The sequence below is a fragment of the Fundulus heteroclitus genome, chromosome 23, assembly GCF_011125445.2.
Source record: "Fundulus heteroclitus isolate FHET01 chromosome 23, MU-UCD_Fhet_4.1, whole genome shotgun sequence".
Lineage (NCBI taxonomy): Eukaryota > Metazoa > Chordata > Actinopteri > Cyprinodontiformes > Fundulidae > Fundulus > Fundulus heteroclitus.
The window spans coordinates 26,117,398-26,134,329 of record NC_046383.1 but is presented as its reverse complement, the minus strand read 5'-3'; the positions used below and the strand labels follow the sequence as shown (position 1 = coordinate 26,134,329).

Here is a 16,932-nt window from a genome sequence, read left to right as displayed (position 1 = left end):
TTCACTGAATTTATCAGGACTGACAATTTCAACATCTTTATTTCTGTTGCTCCATATTCATGCCGCATTTGCATAACCCAGGAGAAGCAGGGTAGTAATGCTAGGGAAAAAGAGGGCTTCAAAAAAGAAAAAAAAGCAAGCCTTCCCACTTTCCTGAGTTCAACTGCTAACAAGACCTCAACTACTTGGGGAGTCAAGTGGGCTTGCAGTGCACGGCGCTGGCCAAATGGGGGCACTGCTACCCCAGTCTGACCGTCAGAGGGTGGTGGGTATAGGGGGGGGAAATAAACGCGCAAACGGCGTCAAAGCGGCTCCGGGGAGACCAAAGGTCTTTCTGACTGTGCTGCTGAGGAGGGGCACGGCGCTTCCAAATGAACAGGCGCAGTCCAGAGAAATAAGCCTCTGCTCTGGGTGCATTGTTGCAGCCCCTGCCTGCTTGGCACGGCCTGCATGCTCTTTGGGGACCCGGTGCTCACTTGCTCACGCGTTTTGCAGCCAGAACATTTTCAAGCCCACTTTGGGTAGCCCTTGTGTCGAACGTCACGGTGCTGCGAGGTTGGTGGCTGCGCAGGTACGGAGGGCTTCCTGAATTCAACCTGCAAACTATTTACATTCTGCTCCATATTTCATCCCAGCTCCTTTTTTCATATATATATATATATATATATATATAAATATATATATATATATATAAAGAAAAGCAGCAGCTAGTTTAATCAATAAGATTACACCTTTGGGTTGGAGCGCACAACCCACATAAACGCACACAGCTGTTAAAACAAGCTCACACTTTAATACAGTAAATTACTGAACTGCTTGGAAAGAGTTCTGTGGAAATAGACTAAAAAAAACACAAACAAACCTTTGTGTGAATCTTTAAAGTAATTAAATGCAAGTTGGTCTAGAACATGGTTAATTAAAAAAAATCTGAACTAAAATAAAAGCACCTCTCCACAGAGAATAACAGACCACGAACCCTAATTAATAAGCAAAGGGGGGGCATCTGAATAACGTGCGGTAATCAAATTCAAAAGCATTGCGTAAAGAAAGTCCTCTAGAAAGCCGATTCGCTAAGCTGACAGATTCAGTCGGGCACCTGTAATACATTTCTGTGCCCCCGCACTGATCCAGAGTGACCCCCAGCACCCTGCACCCCCTGCACCCCTCCCCCCCGACGCACCTGGTATCCGGCTAGCAGCTTGCTCCTCCAGTGCGCCTGGGGCATGTCGTGGATGGACAGGCGCAGGTTGTGGTAGCTGTCTTTGAAAAGCAGGACGTGGGGCTCGTCAATCAGCCGACCCCCGAGCTGCCGCTCCATCTGCATCACCTCCTGACGGGAGAGAAAGTGGCAGCGAGAGGCGTCAGTCAGGGCTCCGGCGAGGTACAGTCGCCGTCAGCAGCACGCCGGGTACAGTGGAAAACGCGCACAACCATCTATAGCGGCGAAACCGCTGACACTTCCTGTCTCTGTCCACGCAGAGGCGTTTGGTAAAGGGGAAGCCGAATTTGTCCACTCACACGCTGGCAGAGATGAAAAGGACCTGGCAGCCACCAGGCGCCGCTGAAAAATTGGACTCATCCAGATCCAAACAAAGCCGTTCTTTCACACACATCCACACACTGACAGAAATGCAGCATGAGCTTGAGGCAGGGTGGAACATGTTAGCATCAGGATACAGTGTCCCCTGTGATGCAGCCCCACAGGCTGGACCGACTTGTCTCACCTGAGCTTTGGTCCCCCCCCCCCACAAGTCTTAACCCTACGCCCTGCCCTGCCTTGCCTTGCCCAGCTTTCAGCGACAGCATTTGCATGCTGAAGTGGCAGCACCCCCCCCCCCCTCCTACTGGCTACCTGGGCTGTGATTAAGTAAGCGAACGAGCCATTAGTCAACTGCTCATTGTTCTCGCATGGTGAAACTCCTTCATTTCATTTTTTTTTTCTTTTTTTCTGTTTGTGCCAGGAGAGATTTGTAAACGCATGCCTAATATTTTAATCTCAGTGGGACTTGCTCAGTGGACCATTTGTTGCCAACCAAATGACCATCTGGAATGACATGATAATATCCTCCGATTCTTTTTAATTCACTTTCAGCTGGATACTCTCTGCTGTACGAATCCCTAAAAAGAAATGCCCCCCCCCCCCCCCCCCCAGATACTCTGTGGTACACACTCTGAAAGGAGGAGCCTATTAAACTAGCTTTTTATCTATTTTTCCTATTAAAAATTCATACTTTTCAAACCCCTAGTCCATTTTAGTTATTTTATTATCATTACAAAAAATCACTATGAATGCTAATTATGGTCTAAAACCAACTACTTAAGGATGGATGGATGGATGTGTCTTTCAGATAATAATATTGAGAATAAAGTCTGGACATACACATATTTTCTCCAGACCCAATTCTCTTTTTCCCTACTTTTACCAAACTCAAATCAAATCTCATAGTTCCCGATCGAGTGCATGGACCTTTATGAAAACAGAAACAACAACAACAAAAAATAAATAAAACAGCTGTCATCTGAAATGAGTAACGAGAGAGGAACTTACAAGGAGGACGTGCGATTTGAATCTGAGGGCAGAACAAAGATGGCAGCAGGAGGAAAAGCAGCCATCAGAGACAACATATCTGAAAGACGGCGGCACCAAACGGGAGATGCGTGTATAGATGCTAGCCATATGTTGAGTGCGACATGCCAGCGTGGTTGCCCGTGGTTGTGATTCCAGCAAAGACATCTAATTAAGGAGCAGAATGGCTGTAATTTCTGCGCTCACAACACTGATTCAATTTTCTGCCCCTTTCCCCAGGAACGAGCCAGACTGATTCCAATTATAATGGGAAGGAATCTGTTAATTATCCAGTTGGAATCTCTACCTGCGTCTCTCCATGTCCTTCAGCAAATGAGCAGTTCTGGGTTCAGCAGGGGAACAAGCGCCTTCATGTTTACTCAACGCATTCTTTAGTTTCTGCATTATTTCTGTGTGTTCTTTCCACTGAAAATGTACATTGTGTCTTTTCTGATGCGTCGCCTTAAATGTTTGCGTTTCTCTTAATGTACGGTTTAAATGTACTCCATTTGCAGACCTCTGTGACGTCAAACCAGCTCATTTTCTCAGAGAGGGACGGTCAGACATCGGCTGTGAATCAAAGCATTGAGGTCTAATGAGTTAATAACAGAGGGCAGTGCTTTCTCCGCTGAAAAGCCCCCTGCTATTATGTCTCTTAAACATACAAAAGGCACATTATGCAGGCTCCCAAAGAGGTTCATCTAAACAGTTCTTAAGCATGATTATTTGTTGGTGGGGGCAGATTAGCATTGCAAATTAGCTGGTGGACTTTGATCGGGTTTTGACCTATAGACACAGATCCATAGGTCTTGCTTGCAGGAGAAAGAGAGCAGAATGCCAATTATCTTATTATCAACATCTTACTGCTACCATGAATACTAAATGGAGAGTGGAGCAGTTTGTCAGATTATAGGCTGCCATAACAGGGACCGGGGCTTAATCCCTTTTGCAAGAAAGACAACTGTGCACTAACATGTGATGGATACCGACCACAGATGCCCTTCCATCTTTTAGGTGTGTCCTCTTAGCTGGGGGTCAGTTCATACCTCCATTTTGAACCAACATCTTTTCCCCTCCTACAGTAAACCAGGAGTGGGCAATTTATTTCCCAAAGGGCCTCAAGAGTAACTATGATAGCTGTTGAGGGCCAGATTATTGGCTGAACTCAATTATTCCACAAATTAGTTCATAATTAGCTAATATGTTTTTTTCTTTTCCCCGAGCTGGTGCCAGGAGTCATTGCAACTGAAAAATAAAATCTGACAACTCAAGCTTTATATAATCTTGCTCCTAAGAATTTCAGGAAAAAAAGTTGCAAGTTCTTGTATTTCCCGGTAAGTTGAAAAACTTGTGTGTCCTCGCCACGTGACAGTGGCGAGGACACAGGCAGAGTTACACATAGTAATCAGTAATGAAGAAAAGAACAAGCTAGTCTAATCTAAAGTTAGTTCTAAAGAAACAGCAAGTGTGAAAACTAAATACCAGAGTAGGAGCAGGGCTGCATGATATTTGGAAACTGGGATTGATTGTGTCGGCTGTGTGCATCTACGTCGGTGAGACTCCATCCAGCAATGCTGAATATATTATTGGCCTTGCAGTATTCATAACGTGGAAATAACATCAAACAAAATTGCACTCCAAACAGTCTTTTGCAATAATATAAACTAATATTTGGATGATAATATATTGTGCAACCCTTATTTTGAGCTCCCTGACAAATAAAAATACTTATATTTATAATGTTCCTCTCTTCTCTTCTATTTGCATTTGGAGCCATGCAATGAAATTTCACTCAAATATACATTGTGAATGACAGTCTGTCTAAGTTTTGTTAAAACCTCTTATCTGAATCAAATTCGGATTCACGGCAGGATTAAAACTTTATGCAGAACATTTCATAAATACATTGGCGGTCAGTCCCTGACATCCAAAGGGCTGAATGTGACCTGCAGACCTATAAGGGCCTTTAGCTCCATTGGCATAGTGTATTTCTGTTGGTAGGTAGTATTCTGATGAACTATGTAGATTAGCAGTGATAGGAATGCACAAAGATCACAAAGATTTGAAGCATTTTATTTTTCCCTTTGTATTGTTTCTCTAAAGAGTTTAGAGCACCCCACATTGCAGTTCCAGCCTCCATCTGGACCAGCGGACTCGCCTTATCAAGTATGAGGGAATAAACAATATAACAGTGGTTTTCAATTTAGGTCCCTGGGACCCTCTGTCCTACATGTAGGGCTGTCTTCATCGCCAGTTTAGTTAAGACAGCTGTGTGGATGCAGGGAAATATCTAAAACAGGCCAGTGGGTCTCGAGGACCGGCGTTGAAAACGACTTCAATGCAGTACAACTTTATTTATAAAGCACTTTAAAGACAACTCTGTTGACCAAAGGGCTGCACACAGATAAAAACATATAAAATGCCAAAATACCAGCTCCAGCAAGCGTAAGTACAATAAACCTGTGACCAACTAGCAAAACAGAACAATGAAACAAAATAATAAGAACAGTTAAAATAATAAAAGAAAAACAAACATCTCAAGCTGAGTTAAAAGCCAAGGAAGAATTTTTTTTTAATAAAAAATACATTGAGGTTTAATGAGTTAGTATAAAGTGCACACACACATATGTATATGTATATATATATATATATATATATATATATATATATATATATATATATATATATATATATATATATATATGAGCCAAAATAACTGTCTGACTCCCTGTTGATAGATGAGACTTCAATCAAATTACATTGTGTTTATTGTACAAATATATTGTGAATGTCCAGATAAGCAACAATGAAATCTAAGTCAAGTCTAAACGTCTAACCAAATTTTCTTACAGAAGGACTATATAACCAGATTATAGAAAATCACTTAGAATCACTGACACGTCGTTGGCACCAGACGTCCTGGAGAACATGGCTCCTTTTCACTTCGGAAACAACTGCAACCTCTGAAAACATGGGCAAAAATGACCGGCCCCCGTCTTTAGCTGCATTTCGCTTACACGTCTGAGGGGCCTGTGAACGCGTATCTGCACAGGATTTCTGCATATGTTGTGGACTGAGAGAATAATAGGCCTGTTTACGCCCCATTATCCTCATAACAAATGGCGGTGTGAACGGGCTAATAGATGAGACGCTAAATTTGGGCACGCTATTTACTCCTTCTGAGCAAAAACAATGCAAGCTTTCAAATATGCTTATCAAATCACACATTAATCACCTCAGGAAGGAATCCGAGTTCATTCAGATTCTCTTGAACTCTGACCACGTGTGGCAACAGGCGCATTAAGATGCATGAGACGGGTGAGAAATTCAAGAGAGAGGCTCTCTTTTGTTCAGAGGGAATTCAAAAAAAAAAAAAAAAAAAAAAAAAGAAAAGCTCTTGGTGTGTGCGAAGACTGTGAATTCAGAGTCCACCAGAGCCAAGACCACCCCGGCATTCAACGGGCCTCGCTAAAGAGAGCAGGATGGAGCGAAGATGGAGTGAAAAGAGCAGGAGAGACAGAGGGAGCTTAACATTTGTGTCTCCAGGTCACTAAAGTGGCCAGCTTTAGCAGGAGAGATAACAGGATTACTGCAATCACGGCCAAAGTTTTCTATGACTTCAACCCCTTTCATTTCCACCCCTCCACTCCTCGCGCCAGTCCCCCCGTCCTGCTGGCAGAGACCGGAGCTGGAGCTGTGATGGACTGGGGCCGGGCTCCGCTGGGAAACAAGAGACACTCGTACAGCTAATCTCCTCAGCCTGGTGCTGACAGAAAGAGGTTAGTGGCTGCACCGAACTCTCTCTTGCAATGAAGAAGAAGAAAAAAAAAAACAGCCGGATGTCAGGGAAAAAAATAACCCCAGCCAAACAAATCAAAAAGTATTAGCAAAGCCCTATAATTTAAGAGCCGGACTTGCACAAAGCTGCAGATTTTTTCTCTCTCATAGCAAGGTCAAGCTCTTGGTTGTGGTCTTCCCTTGTATCGGCTTTGTGTATAATAAACTGATTGACTTAACCAGCTCTGATGGGGATTACGAGCTGCGTTTGATCAGTTAATTAGTCAAGCTACATGCTGTCTGAAACACAGAAGCTGTAATACCCTTATAAACTCGCAGCCAACCCTCTGCTAATGGCAACACTGTGCCCTCGTGTCTAAAAATGTGCCTTCACGGGGCCGATCCATTTCCACAGCAGCTCTTTTCAGGCAAATGTATTTGTTTATAGAGAGTAGGCTGGCTATGTGGGCTCCATAAATCTGTGTAGTTGTCAGCAGGATGTGACAGGCTTTTCCTCTCTGACTGAGAGTCTATCAGTCTGAGCTCCAGTGGCCGTGCCCGCTACAGTCAACTCTGATTAATAACTACAAATAGAAGGGACTTGCCTGCTCAGAAATAAATGGGGACTGTATTTGCTTGGGAAAAGATGCACATTTCTGCCTGACAAATCACAGGGGAGGATAGGAGAGAACAGCAACACAGCAGCACAGAAATATAATCTAGGAACAATTTCTCAGCTCGCCTGGGTGATGAAGCTGACTGCCTTGTTTAACGTAATGCTACCAATTACTTCAATATACTCTTTTATTTATATATATATATATATATATATATATATATATATATATATATATATATATATATATATATATATATATATTCTTGCTTGCCAGTGACTTTTCTGATGGGAGGATCAAAAAAAGCTGTTTGTATTACACTCTGCACATGCTTCCTTTCCCGTTTCTGACACATGAAAGCAGAAGGTTTAGGCTCAGATGTAGCTCCCTGCTCTAGAGGTAGCAAAAAAAAAAAAAAAAAAGCTATAGTGGGAGCAGATAAACAGTTTACAAGCCTGTTAAATGAAAATCTGAATAATCTCCCGAGGTCAAACGGTTCACAGAGGAATCTATGAGCTACTATTTAACCAGCGTGACACGCGTTTAATGCCCGTTTGTATACATTCTACAGTCGGTGCGTGGATAATGATGACAAATAACATATTGAGGTCAAACATTTCAGTGTTTCAACGTTTAGTGTTGGTAAACATGTCTGCAGGTTACATTTCTGCAGGTTGTTGTTGTCCATCAGAGCTTCATACAAAACAGTTAGAGGTTAAATGGAAAATGGAAGATTTTCTTTAAAAGCAGGGTATGTGAGGTTGTTATTAGCAGTCAGAGCGTTACCTGCAGTCGTAGTAGTAGTAGTAGTTGGAGTTTTTATAAACAGTAGCAAGAGAGTCAAGCTAACAGTAATGAGACATGCAACTCCAGCTTTGTTGAGTTTGAATATTTAAAGCTATGGTTGATAATCCTGTTCTAAAACACTTTTTATTATACTGGGCAAAATGCTCCTTCCATCCTGAAAGTAATCAATACATTATGTATTCAGAAAAAGGAGGTTAAAAAATCGATCTCTATAGGAGCTGCAGGCCTGTAAAACCTCTAACCAATCACTGCCTTTCTTGCACCGAATGGCAGGAACAGAGATTTGGTCCTGCACTCACCCATATACATTATAAGTTCTGGGGGTATAACCTTATCTATGGTTTGTCTCACATGCCAATCATTCTGACACACTCATGTAACACCAGCGTGTGTGCTCCTTCCTTGTTAGTTTCTGCTTCCTGGCTGCGCATGCTCACTTTGAGTGTTTATGTATCCGGTTAGCTAAGCGGTTAGCTAAGCGGTTAGCTTCGGTGTTAGCCGTTCATTGTAGCTCCGCTGCTCTCACCGTATACTTTTAACATGGCTGAGAGTCGCTCACGTACAAGTGTATGAGAAGAAGAGGAAGGCCTCAGTAGAAAGAAAGAAGACCAGAGTGGATTTGAGAGATTTTTTTACACACAATCCCCTTAAGAGCAGAAGAGCATGATAAGACGGTCTTGCGCATGCGCAGTTACTCAGCAAGGGACTTTGGGGAAACTTCCGGAACAATCACCAACCCTACCTTTAATACAACAAAGGAGAAAATGGCGAGCAACCGTAACGAGGACTGAGGCATGCTCTGCAGCAGCCTATGTAGTCCAGGCTTAACTCAGAGTAAAAGGCAACCGAGACAGCGAGTCTTAAAGCAGTCATAGATCCTTTCCTGACATAAGCCTCACTCACAGATAGTACCACGAGACATCATCATGCAATCACATCATTTCATAAAAGCACTATCAACGCAACTTAAACATGTTTAAGACACTAGCCAGAGCAGATTCAGTTCCAACGCAGATTACTTCCATCCTAAAACTACAGAGCCATGCACAGGCCTTTTTATACATTTCTGCAGGGCTGCCACCTCTGCACAAGACAGCTGCTGACAGAAAAGCCTGCGGTTATTTAGGTTGAAGAGTGTGGATCCACAGGGTGTCACTAATAATCCTCCGTGTGGGACAGATGTTGCATAACAGAACATGTTCAATCAATAACGTGAATAAAGGACATCCACTTGCTGTAAAGCTCTTTCTTTAATGGCATTACATTTGCTTTGGGTAGTAACTCTGGCTGAGCTTTCTGAACATGCAACAAAACAACACGGGGTCAGGTTCATGAAACGGCATTCAAGCAAAGAAAGTAAAAGTGACAAGAATCTGCTCTGGGACCGTTTCTATCAGGACTTTCTGCTAGATGGTTCCCATTAGGGTCCATCTATCTCCTTTTCTGCAAACTGAGGTTATTTAGACTCCCATCAACACCAGGTAGGACCCCAACAAATGGTAACTCCTGTACAGTACTTCCTTCAAAAACATGAAATAATTCAATACCCTACAATCGTATATTAGCTGCTGTGCAAGGACCAACTTCTATGAAAAATCAGGGATCTTGATGTAAAACCAAGACCAGCATGGCCGTACCGCAGCTGTTAAAAGGATAGTTTAAGATTTTTCTGCTAAAATGTCCTAAGCAGGTAATATCTCATCTAGAACAGAGACCTCTGTTGGCGTCTTCATTTGGTCTAAATCCAGATTAGCTCATCCGCTGACATTAAGAGTTAGTCTGTGAGGGGGAACGACCATAGAGGATTTCTGTTGTCTTTTAACAACTTCAATCTCAAAAATGTCAGAGTGGTTTAGGCAAATGCTATTTCAGGAACATTACAACTGCTGCCACGTTTTCATCAGGAGTTTTATTTAGTTTATTTAGTTTATTCAGAATCCAAAGATTATTCACAAAGCTATTCAAGGTAGAAGGAGGTGCACCACCAAAAGTCTTCCTGTTTAAAACCCATACTGAGAACGGGATATATAAACGGTTCCTGATCAGAGGAAGAACCAAACAGATATATATGGCACTGTGAGAATCTATTCCACAGTGTTCACGTAAACCAATATAATGTAAATTAACTTAGGCTCTGGGTCCATCTGATCTGGATCTAAACTACATAAAGACGTTAAAAGACTTAGAGCAGGTAAGACATAACCTGCGTTTAACATTATAACCACGTAAAAAATACTTCATTATCCCTTCAATAGACGGAGAATAACAATGGTTACTTTTTTCCATTTCAAACTTGTCTTAACAGAGTCAATTTTCCATTAAGTTATATCTATGTGCAAATGTTTTTTTTACGTAATACTGCTTGAATCACCATTACAAAAGCTCAGTATGTACAGACAACAATATAAAACAGGAGATAATGTTCCTGTACAACAAATGTAAAAACAAATATATATAAACCAACGTCCAAACTCTATAGTGTGTTTATGCTAATGTGCTAAAAGGAATGTGTAATTAGTTTTTTTTAATGAAGGAACAATACTGGAAATGAATATTAATAATAAAAAAGCATTAGTTAATTACCAAAGTCGTGGTAGCTAAACCAGCAGGGAATACGATGTTTGTCGGGGAAAACTAACTTCGGCTGCTTCCTTATTTACAGGTCGCCACAGCAACTTGTTACAACCGGCACACAGACTTGGCAGAGTTTTAGCCCCAGATGCCTTTCCTCATACAACTGGGATCTGAACCCATGGCCTCTGTATCAAAGACATGGACAAAGCCCACTACACCACAGAGAGACTATTGTCATCATATAAATATAGAAACTATCTATGCACTCCCAAAAACAGACATCTTGATAATTTGCTGGCGTAAAGTCACAAGCATGGGGAAAAAAAACTATATTAGAGGCTCATGATGATCCCTTAAAAGTTACAAAAAAAAAAGAGAGAGATGTTCTTTAACCTCTAAAAAAATAAATCTGACAGAACGTGGGTGGTTTATAAATCATTCTACATGTTTTGGATTTTTGTTTGAAAGTACAACAACACTTGACTCCCAAAACGCAGACATGTGGGTGTATGGGAATAACTCTTAGTTATAAAAAATAACAACACAGATAGGTGTTTTTTTTTTTATTGTTCAAATGTTGATGCTGTTCTGTGGAAAACATCCTGAGTGTTTTTGATCCTTCATACACAAGCCTGTGTGTGTGAAGTTCTGAATATCTCAGGTAAATTTTCCCCGTCCTGAAAAGACACCTTTGTTTGCACCTTTCCGGTTAATTAGACATTGCTGATGGCTGTCTGTGTGCCGGGTTGAAGGCTCGGTTCACCGCAGGTGCTTTCTGTCAGTTGCGACATGGCAAAACATCAGTGATGCTCTCCCACCGGTCTAGCTGGGAACAACCCGAGCGCACAGCGAGGGCGCAACCAAACGCCGGCCGTGGCGCCTCTGCCGCTGCGCCAGCCTTGGCTGGTTCCATCAAGTGTGGGACACACATTAAATATTAACTTAATTGGTCCCCGCTGAGCCCCGCTAACATATGGCAGGCATCAGACGGAAATGTCACTATTTCCCCAGAGCTCCCGTACACTTAGGATCAAAGACAATAGCACTGGTTCTAATCTGCTGTAATAGCGAGATAAGAGGAAAGCAGGCTTAAGTGTGGCGTGCACGTGTGTGCGCGTCTGTCATCCTCTCTGATGGAGGCTTGTCAGGGCAGACTGACAGCCAGCGATGGAGGGAGCAGCTCAGCCTCCTTTTTAGTCTCTGCAGTTTTCTCGCCTCAGAACAGCTTTCTCTCCCCCCTCCCCTGAACTCCCTTTAGAAGCACAGCTTGCTTAATTCTTGGAAACTTACCTGAAAAACAGGGTGCAGCAGTGCTGGCAGTACATCCGCATGTAGCGAAGGTGCACTATCGATTAGTAGTGTATGTACACAGCTACTCCACTGTGCCACCTACTGTGGCATGCTACACTTAACTCTAATGGCAGACCGAGTTAGGGACTAATCATAAAAGGGGCATTTTAAAGATAGTGATTAGTGATTAGGCCCGGCCTCTCCAGGGAAGTTTAATCTCCACTCAAAGTAGTGAATGTACTTGCCAAATGAGCTGCTCCCTTTGTAATAGCACCAAGAGCAGCGTGGAGTCGAGATTACTAAACAGCGAGGGCCGCGTTTTAAATCACTCACTAAAAACTACAAAGCCCCGGAGACGCCGTGGCTTACCACAGAACCAGGTTGTGTGAGAGACGGGGAGCTAATGCACTCTAGGGCGTCGGGGGAGACGCAGAATATGGGGAGCGAGAGTGCTGGAGTCAACAAGCTCAGATGTCCTTTTTCCTGGCCGAGAGAGGCAGAAGGCAAGCTAACTAGAGGAAAGCGAGGCGACAAAGAGGGTTTTTCGGGCTCTGAAAGCTTTCCTGCAGCTGTAGCTGGACGCACAAGGTCACACTAAGCTGTAACGGCGCGCCGAAATGCCTCCAGGTTAACCGGTGATGTGGCTGGCAGTGAGCATATAGCTTGACATCTGTCAAAAATAGCATTTTTATTTTTTTTACTGCAAACATGCCACGTTTTTCTTGTGTTACGTCAACAGAAATTAGAAATCTTTAGATTTATTTCAAAGCGACGTGAAGTAGAGAAAGCATGACGGTCAGAAGTGAGTTGCAAAATACGCTTTTCCGCTTTTTTTGCTTTTTCATTACAACCACACTCTTCAGTGTATAATTGTAGCTCACCATTTGGCAGGACAATGACCCTAAACGTACAGCCGCATTGGGATGCTTTCAGGGCGAAGCATATTCATATGTTAGAATGGCCTAGTCAAAGTCTAAACCCAATTGAGAATCTGCTGGAGAACTTGTTGTTTATTGATGCTACCCTTCCAATCTGACTGAGCTATGTAGGTCTGCATGAGATATTGTGGATATATTGTCCTCTCAACATGAGCGTGTGCGATACTCGTTTTCGCAACTGTTTGGATTGCAATAACTGTTGGCTAATATCTCTCATGTTTTATGGACTTGCATTTTAGACGCTGATGTAATATCTGGCCAGTTGGATGAAGCATCCCTGCAGCAGATGCTCACACCGGACACAAAGGACATTGCACCAAATGCTAAAGGTCACTGAGTGCAGGATAGATTAGAAAGAGAGGAAGATATCAAGCATATAATGCAGCTGATGTAGCAATATTTACCATATTTATCACCAGTGCAAGATTATCTAACATCATGCAGCCCTCTTGGGCCTGACTGTTTTGCAAAAAAAACGCTTAGTACATCAGTGTCCAGATGTACAAAGCTGGTAGAGACAAACCCTAAAAGACTTGCAGCTGTAATAGCAGCACAAAGTATTGAGCCAGAGGGTCTGAAAACCCTTTTGACTTTTGTTCTTGCTAAACAATACACCCTTTCCTATCTACCTCACAATGAATCATTAGTTTGTGTTGGCTTATTCTATAAAATCCCAATAGATCCCCATGGAGTTTGCGGTTTTAAGTTGACAAAGTGGGTACGAACACTTTTTCAAGGTACATCAGCAGAAGCATTTGCAGCTTTCAGCTCATCTGGCCTGTGTGTGTGCTAATTTCAGCCTGAACTCTGCGTGACTTCCACTGTTTATGTCCTGCAGCCATCCGCCGACCGTGATGGTGCTGCACCTTCGCGTGTGCGGGTCAGCCATTACAGCCAGCCGAAGTGGATTGTGCTGGAAGAGCCACTTGTGGCTGTGGGTGGCGACGGCGGAGGAGAGGGACCGCTTTTGAGAGCGACTGAGAGGTACGGAGAGAGACTAAAGGGAGCACTGGGGGTTGGTGGGAAAAGATTGGGACAGACTCTCCTTTTAATTTACTAATTAACCATGCAAATGAAATCTTAACAGGCTACTCAGAGGCAGTCCTCGAGGGAGGGAGCAAGGCATTAGTGCTTGATTATACTGTGTCCGTGTGGAGAGGGAAAATGTGTAGTAAAATACGTCCGTGCACAAAGTCTAGGGAAACTTAATGGCTTGCAGCAACTGGGCAGAGTTGAGGACATCATCGACAAAAGAAACAAATAAAAATATCCCAAACAAAAACATAAATCAGCTCAGCTAATCACACCATGTTGGCAGCATTTCTAATTTAATCTCAGACCGGTCGGCAAAAACGTGGGAAAAGTCTCAAAATACATTCCTCTCTCATAGCGGCAGCATAATCCTGAAAGATTCTGCATAAAGCAAAGTTTGATTTTAGGGATATTTATTCAGCGGGCCAAAAAATGATTGTGCGTTACCTAACTCACCAGAGGGTCAACTTGGCGCTGCTGTTTAAATTGCACTTTACTTAAGGCTGGCGAGGGTGACTCCGTTATTCTAGCTGTGCTCAAAACATTTTCAGTTTGGGATTTTCCCGCTACAATAAAAGATACATTTACTTAAAGGCTTTCTGCATATCTTACGAACCCGCTGAGAGCAAGCAGCGCCTCACCTTGAAGACGTCCTGCGTGTCGTCCATGCAGTACACCCTGATGTTGTACTCCAGCGTGGAGCAGTAGGCGTCGGAGAAGAGGACCAGCCGCAGGCGCTTGGCGGCACCCATGTGCAGCGACTCCCCCACCAGGGCGAAGGTCCCCAGCTGCTCCGTGAACAGGCGGCACGTCTCGGCCTCGAGCTGGCAGTAATAAGGCTCCGACACCAGCTCCTCCCCCATCAGCAGGACGTCCTGGAAGACAGAAGAAAAGAGCGCAAGATGTGGACGGAAGGTCAAGCAGCCAATTTATGTAGGAGGAAAGGGTAATGTGCTCGGCTCGTCGCCTGATGCGTGTGTAGGAGTGTGTTTGCGGAGGGCTTGTTAGCAAAGTGGCGCAGCAGACAGCGACCCAAACGACATCGCTCCCGCGGTGTGACATCTAAGCAGAAGGTCTTCAGGGTAATGTTACACAAAGTTCTAGGCAACGGTTCGGATCAGAGGAAAAGAAAGTGCTTTGTTCTTGCTTCAGATTTCCTTTTCGCCGGCATAAAGCCGCATTCTCCTCGTGCAAAAGCATATGTCCTATAGAATACCATCAGTTTATTTAATAATGCATGAACGAGCTCCTCCATTGACGCGAAAGGAGACTGGAATGGATTCCTGGCAAGAGCAGACGGTTCTGGAGGAATAAAGGTTGTGGAGGTGCAGCGATGATTGGGAATTTTTAGGAATTTTCCTCTGCTTGTTTAGAGAGTCGATGAGAAAACTGAAAACTGCTTGCCATTTTGTCTGAAAACACAAACAAAAAGAATAACAATACTGACGCCTGATAGGTAAGTGTTCAAACCAAGGGTGCATCACAAGCATTAATTGGTTCACTCATTTACCAAATGGTGGTGGGGGGGAACAAACAACATGGCGAAGACGCGACACCTTGAATTTCCCGGCTTTGCTGCGGTTCTGGATCCTAATGAGGACCAGAGGCCTGTGAAAATACCCCGCCTGGAACGCAGCACAGGGTAGCTTTTATGACACGATTCCAGTTCTCTCTCGGCTAATTTGACGGAGACGAAACGGGCCCGGGGTGACAACATTTTCTCTGAAATCGCATCATGCCAGTTGACTGACTCTTCCCATTAGCCAACTGCGCTAAAGAGAGAATTGTGCCTGCCAAACGCGCAGCGAAGCCCTCAAGGATCGATTCGCGCAGACACCATCTAGATCAATGGAATTAGTATCGACACAATTCATTTTCTATGCACCCACAATGGAGTCGCACTTCTTCATCATCCTAATGCCGCTTCAGTGGAACGGGAGCTCGGCTACGCAGCAGAAAGGTTCATTTCTCCTTCCGTATGCTTTACGGTTTCCACATCTCTGCTTATGCTGTCCGTTTTATCGCCCCCCCCCCTCCCAACCCACCCAGTAGATCTGCATTACCTGCTCATTTGCATCCGTCTGTTTCCTCTTTCTCTCTGCTCTCAGTTTCTGTCTCCTCCTCTCGTCCACCTGCCGCTTCTTTACCGTCGTGGCCACGCGGTCAGGCCGTCCAGCTATATTTGGACCGTTCGATGATTAAAAGTGCTGGTCTAACCTCAGCCTCAGACAGGGCAATCCATCCCACAGACACCCTGCCGCGGCCACACGGAGGGTGGGGGGGGAGGCTGAATAATTTATGCACAATATCCAACATGAAAGAAGACCCTCTAACACTCGAGAGCCCACCAGCAGCCCTTCCAATCTCTCTGGATTGTCGAGATGGGTGCACTGCCCCGGACTGCGTTTGTTTGTGCGAGGCTGTGTGCGGTGCAGTGCAGCACGCCAAAGGTTGCTCTCCACTATAGTCATTTGTCGCCCGGAACGCGGTTATGTTCAGATTTCACGGGCAGAAAAATAGGCAGAAAACTCTGTAAATTGGAAGCAGCAGTCCAAAAAAGAAAAAAAAAAAAACGGTGGAGGAGCACTCAGAAGGGCACTTTGAGGATGAGTAATTTGCTTACAGTATTTCTATTTTCACCAACATGTTGCCAAGCAAACCCTTAGCTGGAGTGATCCAGCTGATGGACGGTCTACAGCAACTTGTAAAAATACCCCCCCCCCCCCCCCCGCTCTTTAGCTTCTTTGCATTTGTTCGCTTGAATGTGTTTTATCGGGACTTCATGCGGCACAAGCGTGAAGCAGTAGGAAAAACAAGCGCGGCTATCAAACCTACGTCTGAATAAATTGTGAAATTGTGAGAGGTGCGTGCTTTTAAATTCTGGAGTCCAACCAAGTGCCTCATAAAGTAGTGAAAACATGTGTGTGATTATAAATCCAGCTGTTCTGTAAAGGTCTCAGAACATTAGTGAACAAAGAGAATCACGAAGTTCAAGGAGCACGGCAGGTGGGTCAAGGAGAAGGTTGTGGGGAAGCTCAACGCAGGACTGGGTTATAAAACAACACCCCAGGCGTCCCATAGGTCACAGAGAACTCTGCAAGCCTTCATCTGAACATGTAAAGAGGATGGCACTGCTGCAAATTTACTAAGGCATGAGAATTCACAGAAACCGGCAGGCTGAGCAAGGACACTAATAAACAGAGACGCAGCCAAAAGGCCATCGGCAACTCTGGAGGAGCTGTAGGCATCCACAGCTCATGTGGAAGAAGGAATGAGAGCAAAAATCTCAACATGTGGTAAAAGCCAAGGAAAAAAATGTGTCTTAAGGCGA

General features: G+C 44.0%; 1 protein-coding gene across 5 annotated transcripts in view; it reads right to left on the bottom strand.

Annotated features, from left to right (window-relative positions):
• Positions 1-16,932, bottom strand: part of unc5a (unc-5 netrin receptor A) — a 168,248-nt gene that overhangs the window by 4,937 nt on the left and 146,379 nt on the right. For all 5 annotated transcript variants that reach the window (XM_012864320.3, XM_021317311.2, XM_021317446.2 and 2 more), the window contains 2 exons: positions 14,243-14,476; positions 1,181-1,330 (listed from right to left, as the gene is read on the bottom strand). In XM_012864320.3, coding sequence (XP_012719774.2) covers positions 1,181-1,330; positions 14,243-14,476 — 384 coding nt within the window. The remainder of the gene's footprint in view (positions 1-1,180; positions 1,331-14,242; positions 14,477-16,932) is intronic.